This window comes from Rattus norvegicus, chromosome 6 (assembly GCF_021556685.1).
Source record: "Rattus norvegicus strain SHRSP/BbbUtx chromosome 6, alternate assembly SHRSP_T2T, whole genome shotgun sequence".
NCBI classification, from domain to species: Eukaryota; Metazoa; Chordata; class Mammalia; order Rodentia; family Muridae; genus Rattus; species Rattus norvegicus.
This window is the reverse complement of record NC_141539.1, coordinates 128,818,157-128,833,510: the sequence shown is the minus strand read 5'-3', so window position 1 is coordinate 128,833,510 and position 15,354 is coordinate 128,818,157. Positions and strand designations below refer to the sequence as shown.

General features: G+C 45.8%; 2 protein-coding genes across 5 annotated transcripts in view; one reads left to right on the top strand and one right to left on the bottom strand.

Moving 5' to 3' along the window:
* Positions 1–767: 767 nt before the first annotated feature.
* On the top strand, positions 768–9,211 carry Serpina10 (serpin family A member 10). The gene is given in 5 exon segments (NM_133617.2): positions 768–855; positions 3,182–3,914; positions 5,230–5,503; positions 7,612–7,762; positions 8,860–9,211. Coding segments are annotated over 4 exon segments (1,311 nt in total). The 5' UTR covers positions 768–855; positions 3,182–3,220; the 3' UTR covers positions 9,052–9,211.
* A 2,097-nt stretch (positions 9,212–11,308) lies between these two features.
* Ppp4r4 (protein phosphatase 4, regulatory subunit 4) overlaps positions 11,309–15,354 on the bottom strand; it is a 90,618-nt gene continuing 86,572 nt past the window's right edge. For 2 of the 4 annotated variants that reach the window (NM_001414974.1, XM_087554344.1), the window contains 2 exon segments: positions 11,309–12,963; positions 14,734–14,887. In NM_001414974.1, coding sequence (NP_001401903.1) covers positions 12,939–12,963; positions 14,734–14,887 — 179 coding nt within the window. In that variant the 3' untranslated portion in view covers positions 11,309–12,938. 4 annotated transcript variants of the gene reach the window in all.

Sequence of the window (15,354 nt, the reverse complement as noted above, 5' to 3'; positions counted from 1 at the left end):
CGTTTGCCTTCATATTATAGTTGGAATATTATTATTGTTTATCTGTTTTGTTATTTGAGAAATCCTTTTATTTATTTTCTCAGATAGGGTCCTATGTAACCAGCCTGGCCTTAAACTTGCTATGTAGCCAAGGACGACCTTGAGCTTCTGATCCTCCTGCCCCCACCTCCACAGTACTGGGATTACAACTGTGCTCCACTGTGCTTTATTTTATGCAATGCTGGGGACCAAATCCTGGGAACACTCAACAGAGCTATAACCCTAACCCCTATCAATGTGTTTTTGATTCTGTGGGTAAGCTGTATTAATTTTGTCTCACTTCAAGGATAGGAAGGGACACATAGCAAGATTTACATATGACAACCTAGTAGGTCTGAAAAGTTGTGTCTTACAGGATGCCTTCCAACTTTGAGTGCTTGAGAAGGTAGTACATTGACCTTGTGGCAGGGCTTGTATTGTAAGACGTGACCCAGCAGGAATCCAGTATCCACCACTGGGCTGACAGTTCCTTGCGGACAAGAGAGTAGGTCTTAAATGCTACCCAAACCCCTTTATGGTCCCCAGAAGCAGCCATGAAGCCCACCAAAATTCTAGGACCTTTACCCCCCACCCCAGTGAGAGTGAGCCTCTTGTGAGTTCTGGTTATAGTTGGGGCCACAGAACAAGCCTAGGGAATACCAGAAGTTCTTTGGTTTTCCAGAAACTCAGTCACATCCCAGCAGGGTGTTAATCAGTAACAGTTCCAAAAGGCCCACACTTTGGATTAACAAATATTTACTGAAGGCTTCAGACTGCAAAACGTATGCTTACTTCTTTGCTCTGAATGATCTTCTCTACACCAGAGGTCCGGAACTGGTAAGTGCTGGTGGATGGTAGGGGGCCCTCTAGAGTGTCTAATAGGGAGGGGTGGGGAGAAGAGCCATTCTTACTGTCTCCCAGTGGGCTTCAGCGGGGAGTGTGGTGGAGTGGGGGAGTTTCATCTAAACTCCAAAGGACTGTACTTTGAAGTTGGGCTCCGGGTAGCATAAAAGGCATGTTAGCCATAGATAGATGGCCAGGGAAGGGCTCTGAAGGCTTGGTATTTATTTGCCTGCCCCAGCTCACTGCCCAGGCAAATGAGCCAGGGCTGGAGAGAGGCAAGGGGTGTACTGTTCTACACACATGCTCAGGGCTGAGAGTCAGGTAGAGGCCCCATTTCCTGTCCATTTCATAGCCCATTTCAAACTGTGTGTGACACCTAATGGTGCCCCAGGTCCCAGGAGCACTCTGTGTATATTGTGGATGGTTCCCATGATAATCAATGGCCAAAAAGGACAGGTTACATTGTTCAATAAGTGGGTGTAGTAACGACCAGATGTTACAGAGCTACTTCAGGAGACTTAGTTCTAGGAAAGGGGAACATTGTGCTGGTGTGTTGGGAAATTTTCTGATGGCTGAGGCAGTAAGAAATAACTATGGAATTGGAACTAATCTGAGGGCTTAATTTACAAGGCAGAGCTAAATGCCATGACAGAATTCTCATGGGCAGCTCAGGCCATTGGGATGAAATAGCCAATTCTGGAAGTTTAACACGTGTTTTCACAGTTCTGGAGGCCCTAGGTGAGGGCTAGCATGGTTGGGCTGCAGTGAAGGCCTACCTCCTGGTTTGCAGGTAGTGAGTGGTCTTCTCAGTGTTCTTGGTGAAGAGAGGGAGGTTCTGGTGTCTCTTCCTCTTTTTAAGGACACTAAATTCCTCACAATCTCCCCACAATTCAGACTTCATTTAGTTATTTTTCAAAGGCCCCACCTTGTCATACCCTTACCTTGGAGGATATGGCCTAGGTTTCGAGTTCTGAAGGATGTCCATTTAAAAATTGAAGGTATGGTACTGGAGATGTTTTGTACCTAGAAAGAGGTAATGACCCAACACTTACACCAATGTGGTGACCTACCAAGGGATCTTGTCATTGTGACTGGGAAGCAATTCCTAAATGGTGACATTTGGTAAACCCAGCAGGGTCTTTAAAGCTAGAAGGTGGGGACCATGGATTCTTTGGGGCCATTTAGCAAAGCAAGGGCCAGGGCTTGTGTCCTGGGGCTGTTTGTGGTTTGTGACAGGTACAGAAGAGGGACTGGGGAGCAGTTGGAGAGCTTCTTGTCACATTTTAACTTAGGGTCCAATGGTTAGAATGAGGAGGAGCTCTGCTGATAGGAGCTATCATGAATCTCTAACACCTATGACTTGAGCATCTTGCCATCCAGGCTTTCCTACTGTCCAGTGGATAGTGAGCTATTGGGGACATCTTAGTGGCATACCCAGTCAGCCTCTAGGACACTGGTAATATTGCTATGAGCACAACGTAATGGCACAGCCCCAGAGCAGGTTTTGTATCTGAGTGTGCAGAGAGTCCTCAAGAGAGGAAGGGACAGAGAGTCAGAGGAAGGAGTGTGGGGCTGGAAAGCCACTGCCAGGGCAGGGGTACACTCCCGCAGCCTGGGGAACTGGGGTATGGCCAACCCGTGTATGCCATCACAGGACAATAAGACTGGGTAACTTGAGTCCAGGTCTTGTGTAGAAAAAGAATCAGCCGTGTTTCCTGCAGCCATCTGGAAGCTGTGGGTAGAGGAATGAGAGGAGACCTATCAGGAACTGTGTAAGGAGACGCAGGAAAGGAGAGGGTTAAATCGAAAACTGTGTGGGGAAGCCTCCTTTTCTTTGCTGGATTCCCTCTTGGACCCTACAAATCCCTAGTCAAAGGTGTCACACATCAAGGTCAGGTGACTCAGCATGGAGGAGCTGTTTGATATGCCTAATGGCCAAATAGAGGAAAAGCTTGAAGCAGATCAGGAAATGGCCCCAACTCCTACCTGCTCCTGCTCTATATCTGGGCCTGCCAGAGGAAAGCAAAGAGACAGAAACTAGGGGAGGGACCTCAAGCTGCTTGAGGACCTGCTCAAGAAGATGGGACCTGGAGGAAGTCTTGTAAAATGCCCCCCTCCCCAAACCAGGTGAATGAATACACCACCTTTATGGTCCAGGTCAGCCTAGGGTATAGCTAACCAGCAATAAAACCACAGGATCCCAGACTTTACTTGGTAGAAGGAAGAAGGGTCACGGGAGAAATGTTTTCCTGGCAAAGACATTTGATTCAGTGTTGAGATATTCTTTATTCTCATCCATTCATTCTTTCTCTCTGCCTAGGATGAAGGGAAGTGGCCCCTGGCCTCCACAGCTGACCACATGAGGGTGGTTTCTAGCCTCTTTCTTCCTGTGCTCCTTGCAGAGGTGTGGCTGGTGAGCAGTTTCAATCTCAGCTCCCATTCACCAGAGGCTCCCATTCGCCTGGTGTCTCAGGATTACGAGAATCAAACTTGGGAAGAGTACGAATGGGCTGATCCCAGGGATGATAATGAATACTGGCTAAGGGCCAGCCAGCAACTCTCCAATGAGACTTCAAGCTTTGGGTTCAGCCTGCTTCGAAAGATCTCCATGAGGCACGATGGCAATGTGATCTTCTCACCATTTGGCCTGTCTGTGGCTATGGTGAACTTGATGCTGGGGGCCAAGGGAGAGACCAAAGTGCAGGTAGAAAATGGGCTCAACCTACAGGCCCTGAGCCAGGCAGGACCCCTGATCCTTCCAGCCCTCTTCAAGAGAGTCAAAGAGACCTTTTCCAGCAACAAGAAATTGGGCCTCACCCAGGGTAGCTTTGCCTTCATCCACAAGGACTTTGAAATTAAAAAGACCTATTTCAATCTATCCACAATGTATTTTGATACAGAGTACGTGCCTACAAATTTTCGAAATTCTTCACAAGCCAGAGGGCTCATGAACCATTACATTAACAAAGAGACTGAGGGGAAAATCCCCAAGCTTTTTGATGAGATTAATCCTGAAACAAAGTTAATTCTGGTGGACTACATCTTGTTCAAAGGTATTTTGAATCTTCTGTTGCCTCAAAGCCAAAAGAATCTGACTCTATTTCCCCCCTTTCTTCTTCTGGTCAGTGTAGTTAGTACTAAAGGATGTTCTGCAAACAAGGTCCCTGTTTTACACGTTCAGTATACATTGAGGAGGGACCAATGCTGTCCCTGAGGTCCCCACTCTCACCACCTGCAGACCTGCAGGCCTCAGTTTCCATAGCTCTCCTGCCTAGTTTTCATCTAATGTTTGGAAGAGGTCACACGGGGCTATTAAACGAGCAGCTTATGATCAGCAAGACTCATGCTGCATCTGGGCTCCCCATTCCCTGCTTTTGTGATCTGGGGCAAAAATCTCTGCCCTTGGATGTATTGTTGCTGCCATTATTATAGTGGGCGGGTTTGTGCATGTGAGTGCAGATATACCAGGAGGTCAGAAGTACTGGATCCTTCTTGAACTGGAGTTGTGAGCCACCCAACATGGGTGTGGAAAACAAACGAGTCCTCTGTACAAGTATGAGCTTTTATCTGCAAGCCATCTCTTCAGTCCCTTGGTCTTGGAAGTTTTATGTAAAAATCGGGACTCTCACTTGCTATAGTCACAGAGCTATAAGAGCTGACATATGCAAGGTACTATCCACCACAGGAAGGAACGGGTTGCATATTCCTTCTTTCTGGCAGTCAATGCAGCAAGCAGAGTAGGGACACTGCTTCCTTTAAGGGGATAAAGGTGAAGGTTGGGGAAGCTAGTTTGAACACGCTCACACAATGACTGGCAGAGGCCAAATGCCAAGGGAGATCCCATGATTTTTGTAATCCCAATTTCTTCCAGCTCTAACAAAGTATGGAGTGGATGAATCTGGAGCTTATGGCTATACCAGGAGATTCACAAAGCCTCAGGTAGAAGGACCATTTGCAGACACTCAGAAACATGTTCAGTATAGAGTCATGTAGTGGCTGGCCTCACTTGCTTCCAAATCCACATAAAGTCCTGCTGAGCTGGCCACACCCCCATACCTGTAAAGTGTATGTTTGCATATGGTCATGTTGGGGCCATGTGATAGCTAGGGGTCCCTCATGCACCAGGTATTGGAAGCCATCCTCCAGGAAATGAGCAAGTTTTGGTTCTGTGATGGGTCACAGGTAGAACTGAAGTTTGGTCTTTGAGGAATTGGATGCCTGAGCTGTGGTCCATGCAAACTTGAAAAAGGAATGGCACTCTCAGTTGGGAATAAAGGGGGCAGGATATTCTCTCCCTTACCACTTGTGCAAGACCAATGTGTTCTGTGGAGGCTTGTTTCTACAGGGGCTCTCTTCTGACTTGTTCAGGCAAGTGGCTGACTCCATTTGACCCCATCTTCACTGAGGCTGACACTTTCCACCTGGACAAATACAAGGCAGTTAAGGTGCCCATGATGTACCGGGAAGGGAACTTTGCCTCTACCTTTGATAAGAAGTTCCGTTGTCACATCCTCAAACTGCCCTACCAAGGAAATGCCACCATGCTAGTGGTCCTTATGGAGAAATCGGGTGACCACTTGGCCCTGGAGGACTACTTGACCACAGACCTCGTGGAGATGTGGCTCCAGGATATGAAAACCAGGTATGACACTTCCCCTGCCATCCTCATCAACACTCCCAACTAATTTTACCTAATGCCTCATGGCTTCCTGCCCATGCTCCCCACTGATTGCCAAGGTCCTGTTTTACTGTATCCTGAGCATCAATCCAGGTTAAGTCTAGCTTTATTGTTCTAATGAACAACAGTTGTTCAGATATAACAGTTTGTCCATTGATACCTGTTGATACCATGGCTACAACAGTAAACAAGCCGGGCAAAGGGAGACACACAACACTGTAAGAGGAAAAAGCACTTCTGCAGGTGCAGGCCAAAGCCAGGGATATTCTTCTCTGGTGATGAGGGGTGAATTTCACTGGGCTGTCTGAAGAGAAGAGTGTTTAGAGGCAGCTTTGGGATAGAGCATGGCTGGAGGCTTTAACAAACAGAAAAGTGGCCAGTGTGACTGCATCCATGCAGAAGAGGTGAGAGGATTCAGGGACAGCCACCCCAGAACCAAAGGTCATGGGCTTTACCTGCAGGAGATGGAGAGCCACAGAGGCTTCTGATCAGAGGCTCAAGGAGACCTGATTAATGTATCATACAAGGTCCTGTGCTAAGAGCAGGCACAAATAAGGACCATGAAGAAGCTAGTCAGATGGGTGACAGACAACTTCAAGATGCTGCCATTTGGACTATGGTGGGAGCAGGTGAGGTGACAAGATGTAGACAAGACTCTGGATCTGTCAGGAAGTAAGAAGTAACAAATATGACCAGATATGGAATGGGATGCAGAGCAAATAAAAGTGTAAATAGAAACAGATCCAAAGAGCTATCTGTCAGTTAACAGTAGCTGTAGTTTTGGGCCTCAGTATCTCAATGGTAAGCATATCACTAAGAATGTGAAAGGAACAGGTCTTATAGTGGGTTCAGAGCTCAGTCCTAACATCTGAACTAGAAATGTCTCCATAAGCTCCACAAGAAAGAGGCCAGGCCAGGGCAAAGCCAGAGTCTGACTCTAAGAGTGACGGGTGTATGACTGGGGGTTAGTACCGTGAAAGCAGGTACATGGGAGCCTGAACATGGGAGACCCTGTGAGGAGAGAAGAAATGGAAGGGCAGGGTAAGAACTTAGGTGTTTGCTGGAAGTCAGTCCACCTGCTGGAGCACAAGGCAGGCAGCTCCAATAAGAATCTTGTGGCTGTGCCTTTTGAGTCGTGCCACTCCAGCACTGGTAGAGAGGGAACTCAACTGAAGGGCCTGGCTACAGTTTTCACTTTCATTTTTCTGTCATTTTTTAAAGCCTTTCAGCATTAGCAAAGGAATGGAATGTAAACCCTAACAAATATTTACTGAGTGAATACACCTACGAACTAAAACTTAGGGCATTTCATATCCTCAGTTTTTTCCAGCATGAAGCCCAGCCCAACTACACAACAGGGAGAGAAGTGGGCAAGGGTATGTTTATGAAATAGCTGCTGTGTATCAGGCATTATTCTGCACACCTTTCATACGTCAGTCACTCTTTGCAAAAACTCTGACATTGGTACATGTATTTTTGACTACTCTTTACAGAGTGAGAAAACTGAAAATTAAGATTAATTTGATTCAATTAGTGGCTTTCATGCTTTTTTTATTTCCGAGCCACAAAATTCATCTTTCCAAATCTCATATTCTCAGAGAACTCATAACAGATAAAATAAACATCTCAGAGTCTCCCTGGCTAAGAAAACAGGGTTGTGGAAAGCTCTCTTTGCTTCCCTTGTCTGCCCATTCCCCAAGTTCTCTGGAAATATCAAGGTCCAGGGTGCTGGGCTGGGAACAGCATCCCTTAGCAGTCAGCTGGGATGCAGGGAGCACCTAGGGAGTTGGTTAGGGTTGTCGTTTTGAAACATACAGAACTGAACATGGAGTCTGGCAGTCTTTACTAAGGGATTTGGGGAAGAGAGCTGATAAAGTAGCTCACTGGCATTAACACAGTGGTGCTTCAAAACCCAGAAGTACTTTCTCTGAGATAGAACACTATGAAAGGACCCCATGAACTATACACCATCAAGCAAAGGAAATAATCTTAGAGGAAGGAAGAAAAGAGAACACGTCCTTAGCAGCAGCCCCAGCCATTTCACCATCATCTGTCCTGTCCTTGTGCCACAGAAAAATGGAGGTCTTCTTTCCCAAGTTCAAGCTGAACCAGAGGTATGAGATGCATGAGCTGCTCAAGCAGGTGGGAATTAGGAGGATCTTCTCCACCTCAGCTGACCTCAGCGAACTCTCAGCCGTGGCACGAAATCTTCAGGTGTCCAAGGCAAGTCGTCAGGGACCATGCTGGGGCCCAGTCTGCAGCTCACAATGTCACTAAAACCAACAAATACTTTGCAAAGCACATTGCTGTGATTAAATGACTAGCTGTAGCAGAGAATGTTACTCCAGAATTAACGACTTCAAGTAGTACCCAAGCTGAGGGTTCCAAGGACCTCAAGCCATGCTACTCAAACACCCTTTTAACTAGGTTCTCGTTGGAAGCGCTTCACCCCTCCTCCCTCCCAAGGCTTAGGGAAACATCTGTCCCTCATACAGACTGGCTTACCACCCATCAGTACCTTGGTTGAATATTGAAAAGACTCATGAAATTATACCATCTTTAGCATGAAAGAACCCCCGAGTCGTCACCTGGTCACCCTCATTCCTTGTGATGGACACTCCGCTTCCTCTATGATTAGCTTCAGAGGACCCTATTCCTCCCAGCATGTCTCCCCTCCCCTTCCGGTTCTTCAGACGGAGAACCTATCCATCCCTTCTTGGTTCTTGCAGCACATCTGTGCACTGGAGTAAAAGAGCATTCCTGGCCTGGATTCATTACAGCTCTCTCTTCCACCATTGCAATCCAGAGGGTTGACGTTTCCCCATACAATTGTTAATTCTGAGAGATTTAGGATGGTATTCTATGTGAACTGGAGCCATTATGGTAAGCTTGGCTTGAGTAAAGGCAACCAGGTAACCACAGACCCTTAGGCTGACCCTAAAAATGCCTCAGAGAAATACCAGACAGCTTAAAGTGCCTTCAAAAGCCAACAGTTCAACTCAAGAATCAGCATCACAAAGTACATGTTCAATAAATACTTACTAGATGCCTGCATATAGAGATCTGCCAGCCAGGTTCCCTGGTTCTAAGCCCAGGATGCATTGTCCACAGCCCGCAGCACCACTTCCCATAGCCTCCTGGTATAGTTTGGATTTCTGAGGCACTCTCTGGTGCAGTCTTATGCACCGCCTAGCACAGATGGGCTGCCACTGTGAACCGCAGGAGCATGGCTGGGTAGGCAGAGCTACTGTGGAAAATTTTTGTCAGTTCTCCCTTCCCATTGCCACACAAACGTTCATCCATGTCCGTTCTCTTTCTAGGTCGTACAACAGTCAGTGCTTGAGGTGGATGAAAGGGGAACTGAGGTGGTGTCAGGGACGGTGTCAGAGATCACCGCTTACTGCATGCCTCCTGTCATCAAAGTGGACCGGCCTTTTCACTTCATCATCTACGAGGAGATGTCCCGGATGCTCCTATTTCTTGGCAGGGTGGTGAACCCGACAGTCCTGTGACTCGGGCATGTAGGACCTCGGCCACCACAGGTGCTGAGCCAGAGGTGTCTGAATCACAAGACGCTGTTGGTAGACGGTAAAGGATGCATTCTCTGTACCCAGCCAGTTTGCTATGGCTGTTGTCTGATTAACACTGAAATTAAAATGACTCATACTTTAAGGGGATGTGTGTGCAATCTGTCTGGCATTGTAAACTTGCTCCTGAGAGCCCAAGACCAGCTGGGGAGAGTCTCTCCCTTTCTCTGCCTCTCGCATGCCTGGACTGACAGCAGTCAGTAGGACAGCAGGTGTGGGTCAAAGGCTCTGGGGAGAACATGCACATTCTCCTATGAGCATGCTTCTCCCACTCTAGATCCTTCTCTTGCAAAGTATGTGTTTTATTTAAGTCTGTCTCAGACTTTCTTTCTCCTCTCTCTGTCTCTCTCTCCTCTGTCTGTCTTTCTCACTCCCCTCTCCCTACTCCACTCCTCTTCCCCCCAACCCCTACCTCTGCAAGGGCCTATAACATAGACTTGGCTGGTCTAGAATTCTATGTAGACCAAGTTAGCCTTGAACTCACAGAAATCCACCTGCCTCTGCCTCTCTGCCTCTGCCTCTCTGCCTCTGCCTCTCTGCCTCTGCCTCCTGGGTGCTAGATTAAAGATGTGCACCACCATGCTCAGCTTTGTGTGTGTGTGTGTGTGTGTGTGTGTGTGTGTGTGTGTGTGTGTGCGTGCGTGTGTGTGTGTGTGTGTGTCTGGCCCAATGGCAATCAACTCTGTGATCATGCAGTAGTCACATGGCTCTGTCACAGGAACCACAGATCACCCAGTTCAATGACTTCATTTTATAAGGATGTGGCTGGAACAAAGGCCACATCCGGATTTCCATGAGTGACAGGCACTTTCTTCCTCTGTGCACTCTTTTCCTCATAAGAGTTTATACGTGAACATATAAATACATACACTAACAATGACCTTTATAATCACTTTGGTATAGAGATGAACACAGTCTCAATTACATTCATCGTTGCCAACAAAAACTATGCCTTGCTCATTGCTGATTAAGAAAATACCTTTGTGGGTCTCAATAGCATGAAGGGTCTTGACTGTATATAGTGCAGGGAGTACAGGGCCCACTGCACATGTATGTCTAACCTTAGATCTCAATGGCAATAAAACACCAGTCCAAGGCCAATCAGTGTGACCAGGGTGAGCCAATCCTTCCTTCTTATTCTGGTCCGAGGCCTTGGTGCTCTATCTTCCTTTCCTAAAGAATCTGTCAGGAACTGCTGAGCTGTCCTTTGCCTCAGTCACCCACTGTGCTTAAACAAAAGGAAGCATGGACTCTGTCCCAGTGTGAAAGGAAAACGAAGACACCTCTACAGCCTTCTGGGCAGCCATGTTCTAGCTTATAGAAATAAGGCAGTGCTTTAGGAGGGAGTCAGCAATCGGTAGTCATCAGAGGCCAACCAATCAGCCGGGCTGACTCAATGCTTAGCTGTAACTGTATCAGATGGTTAATATATACGCACACAGAAGACTGGTGTACTGATTAGTTACTTGGTGACAACCAGAGGACCATGAGTAGGAGGTTCTGTCAAATCAGTCTAAGCCAGACTTCCCCACCTCAGTCTCGGCATTAATTCTCTTGGAGTTATTCCAGGGCATTAACGGATGCTCATTTAGGACCAGACAACTCTGGGGCCTAGGAAGAGAGATCGAGGATGGCTCTAGCTGCCATTCGGGACACTTGTGCTCAGTTATTAGACATGTTTGTGGGAAAACAGTACAAAGAGAAAAAAATTAGCGATCTATTTTGTATATGAATGTTTTGTCTGCATGTTCATCTGTACACCAGAAGAGGACATTGGATCCCACAGGACAACAGTTACAGATGGTTGTGAGCCACCATGTGGGTGATAGGAATTGAACTCAGGACCAGAAAGAGGAATTTGAAAAGACAGTTCTGGCCCTTTTCTCATTTCTAGATGAAATCTAGAAAAGGAAGCCTATGGCTCTACTATACATAAATAGACACGGCCAAACCCAGTGATAGGCAGGCCACCACTGCTGCAGATGGAGCACAGCACTCTGTCATGCACCTAGTTAAAGGAAGATTAAGTCTTTGGACAAAGTGAAGATATGAGTAGATACGTGTTCCTATCCACCACTCATTTGCTTTTTAATCTTCCTGCTTATCTGTCTCTGGGGTATAATTTTAACAAAGATTCAAAAAAATTTTAAAGTAATACTTGTGAAAAAAATACTTCCAAAAGTAATTTTGAATGACTGTTTTAATTGAGAGTTTAATGACTAAGCAATTGACTTCCAACTTTATAAGCAGTGGTGACTAGTCTGTCAGGTCACTTTCCTTTATCCCACATATATAACAGGAATATGAAAAGCTTATAAGTAGTAAGTGTATTATTTAACAATCAAATTGAAACTCTCCATTGTGTCTAATGTAAACAGAATCAATGCCGCCGGCATGGTGAACTAGAATACTGGAAAACTGACATAGCCTCGCTGCCCCTTGTGCACAATGAATTCTCCAGAACACAACAGATTCAAGTCCATATGTCTAACACTAGCAGGAGACACAAACTACTTAAACTGAATTTCCTTAGGCAGGACAGTCAAGTTTCTCAGGGCTCCTGGGCTTTCACTTCTGACTGTCCCTGATAAAAGGCACTGAGTCCCTGAACAGTGCCCCAGAGAGGCCATGGGGAAAGAAGGGGTGACAAAGAACAAAGAAGCAATAAGTGACTGTCCCTGAGTCATTTACAGTTGATCCATTATCCTCCACCAACTCATTACTTAAAGATGAACTGCCTTTTCTTTATAGAGTAGGGACTGTAGGAAAGTATTTAAAACTTTTCTCACAAGTACAGGTATCACATTAACCTCTGCTTTATTTTAAATAAGCTCATTATCCACTTCACATTATAAAAAGTAACCACGCACACGTATGCATTCACAAATTAGATCATCTTTATCATACATCAATATATCTTTAAAAAACAAGTATTTCTGTTATCAATATAGATATATGCTGATTGCACTTGAAATAGAGAAGCTGACAATAGCTTCATACATTCTATCTCAGGAAATGACATTTTAAAGTTAAGGACAATATATGTTCCACAGGCAAATTTTGATGGAAGTATTAGCATCCGTACAAATGGGTACTGCTGACATGGCGTGAGCATGATAGCTTGGAATAACAGCTGATTCCAACTGGATTCACCATTTGACATTAAGGACAGATACAATCTAAAATGTAAACAAAGCATTTATAAAAGAAATTCTAGGAATTAAGGAAATCATCATCTATCATTTTAAAGGTATTTGTAGCTAGAGTTTTCCTGAATCTCTGCAGATTTTCATTGCTGAATCTAGACTGGGGCCATCCAGGTGCTGACACCATCGCAGAATCCCAGGACCCATAGGACCACAGACAGCTGCTCCGGTTGACCTTTCTGCTCTGCCTAGAGAGCTCACAGGAAATACAGTGCCTTCCTTACCTCCTGTGTCCTAGCCCAAGTAGTTACCAGGCAGTCGATTTAGACAAGCAGGCTAATTTAGACTGCTATGGAATGTCTAAATGCTACAACTTTGCATAACAAAAGCCAGCCTCTCACTTAAAGACAGGCTCGGCTCTAACAGTCCAGCAGGCAGTACACACCTCAAGTTGGAGCTCATTACCCTGCACTGGAACACTGGGATTCAGAGCCTTCATTAAAACCCTTGTCATACCTCCTAGGGAAATCTAATTCCAAATAGGGTAAGTTTCACATCAGCTGCACCATATTCCTTCCTCCCTTCCACACTTTAACAAGCCTGGCCGTCGCTGTAGCTCTTCCACCGTCTCCGCTGACTGCTTGACTCCTTCACCAAGCAGTTGACTTAAGAATTGGACTTTCTGGATTTTCTAATAAAAGAAGGAAACAAGAGGAAGAAGAGAAGGGAAGGAAATAGAGAAGGAGAAAGAGGCCAAAAAGGGAACATAGAACAATTACTCATATCAAGTAAATAATGGAAACATGCTCCTCTGAGTAAGACTACAGGACGATAATTCTTACAGAGAGGAGACTAACTACACATCAAGGAAGACTCAGAAGCTCATCCTGGGCATATCTAATGGCATCCCCTTTAATCACACAACTTTCCATACATGTTCAACTTTGTATACACAGGGAATTACTCAGGTTTATCAACTGTCCACCCCATATTTCCTTTATGACACCCTGCTTGTCAATAGTCAAAGCGGCATTTGGAAAAGCAGGTGAATGGGCTGCACAGATTCTTTTCTTTAAGAAGTATAACCTAAGGTAACACTTTCTGCAAGCACTTCATAGGCCTATTTTAAACAAAGAGGACTTCGTCTTTCTAATTTGCAATTGACAGTCTCTAAACTGTGACTAATTCTTCACTGAAAATAGACCAGTGTAGAAACCCACCACCCGTCCAATGAACGGGCAGCTTAGACCATGTGTGGGACAGCAGGTGCTGCCCAGGCAGCATGAGAAGGAGTGGCTGTGAGCGCTGGCAAGCCTTCCTTCAGACCGCTGGGAAAGGTACAAACTCTATGTGCACCCTTACTGGTCGTTACTCTAGATTCATTTCGGTAACTATCAAAAGGAGAAAATTCAATCTGCAAAAGGGAAAGATGTGTCCAGCAAGGTAAGAACAGATACGGCATCTGAAATGAAGGAGAGCTGCCGTAAAAGCAAAACCAGTTTAACGATGCTCCCATGTTCCTCAGGAGAAGGCCATGGCTGTACAAGAGCATCTAGAGTGACAGAAAGATTCCAGGCTCCAGAACTGAGAGGCCCACGGCTCCTAGAGATGCTTGGGCTTTCTTGGAAAGAGCACCCATCAAGCTGGCCGGCACTGAGTATCTGAATCTTCCTTCCGTCCTAGGGGTATCTGCACCACTTTATCCCAGTCTCCTGAGCTCCTTAAAATCGTTAGCTTTGAATTCTGTACATGTAGCCCAGGTTACAGCAAGAGGGTCTCAAGTTCTAGGCCAGAGTGGGCTACATGGTGAGCCCCATCTCGAAAGCAGAAAGAAAGGAGGAGAGGGAGGGAGGGAGGGGGGGGAGGGAGGGAGGGAAAGCTCATGAGTTTAGTGGCATAGGGTCAGAAGGAAATATGGGTCTCCGAAGCTTCCCTGTGGTCTGAATGAGTGCTCTGTGCAAAAACTGGGACTAAAGCTGGGACTACAGCCTGGCTGCCCTTGGAACGCCATCGTGATGATTTTCCGGATATCACATTCTTTTAAGTGTTCAAAAAATAGTAATTCAAACAAGATGCAAATAGCACACAGAAAGAAATCATGGGAGAAGAAAATAGGCCCTTCATATCTTCAACTTCAAAGCATAAGTTTTGACAACAAACATTTCCAGCTCACTGAGCCCACACTTCAGGGTTCTGTGCTGTTGTGGAATTTCAAAGCGGCAACAGCTGCGTCCACCTGGTAAGGCGATCGGATACTACGGTTAGGTATTTACATACCTAGTAGACAGTGTGTCGGTCACACATTCCATAGGACCTCTTACACACACCGACATAGTGAAAATTTGCCCTAGAACTAGCATCTCCCTGCTAGAGACATTTTCAGTTGTTTGAAGTGTGGCAGAGGGAAGGAAGGTGCCCTGAGCCAAACAGCACACTCAGTGGTGGGTCACCTGGTACTCACAAGGTAGCCTTCCGGGGCTGGGCATCTTTACTTCCACTACTCTTTGGATCAGCTGTGTTACCTGGCCCACGGGAAGTGCTGGGCAAGACAGGGTTAGGAGAAAAGTTAGCCGGAACGGAAACACTACTGGTATTGCGAGTCCGGAATGAGTCATCTGAAAATGGAGAGGCAGAGGTGTTGGCACACTCAGAAAGATGTTCACCAAGGAGAGAACACCCCAGACAGTGGACATTTTTCTTGTAAGTCAGTGTTATAGAGGTATAGTTTATACACAGTAAAGTGCACTGCACTAAGATTCGCCATGTGTATGATCCACTGCCATTACCACAATTAAGACGTGAAAGCAAGTCATCACCAAACGTCTCCTGGACCTGTCAGTCACTCTTCCTCCAGCTCCCAGTCTACAGACCTCCAATTTCTCTCATTAAAGATTAGCTTGTACTTTCTAGAATTTTACATAAAAAGATTCATACAGAATATACCATCTTATTTTTTTCATATGATCAGAAAAATTGAAATCATCCATATAGGAATATTAGTGCTTCATAACTGGTACTATGTGGATGGCCTAACATTTCTCCTAAATGTTCACTGACAGACATCTAGATAATTCAAGTTATT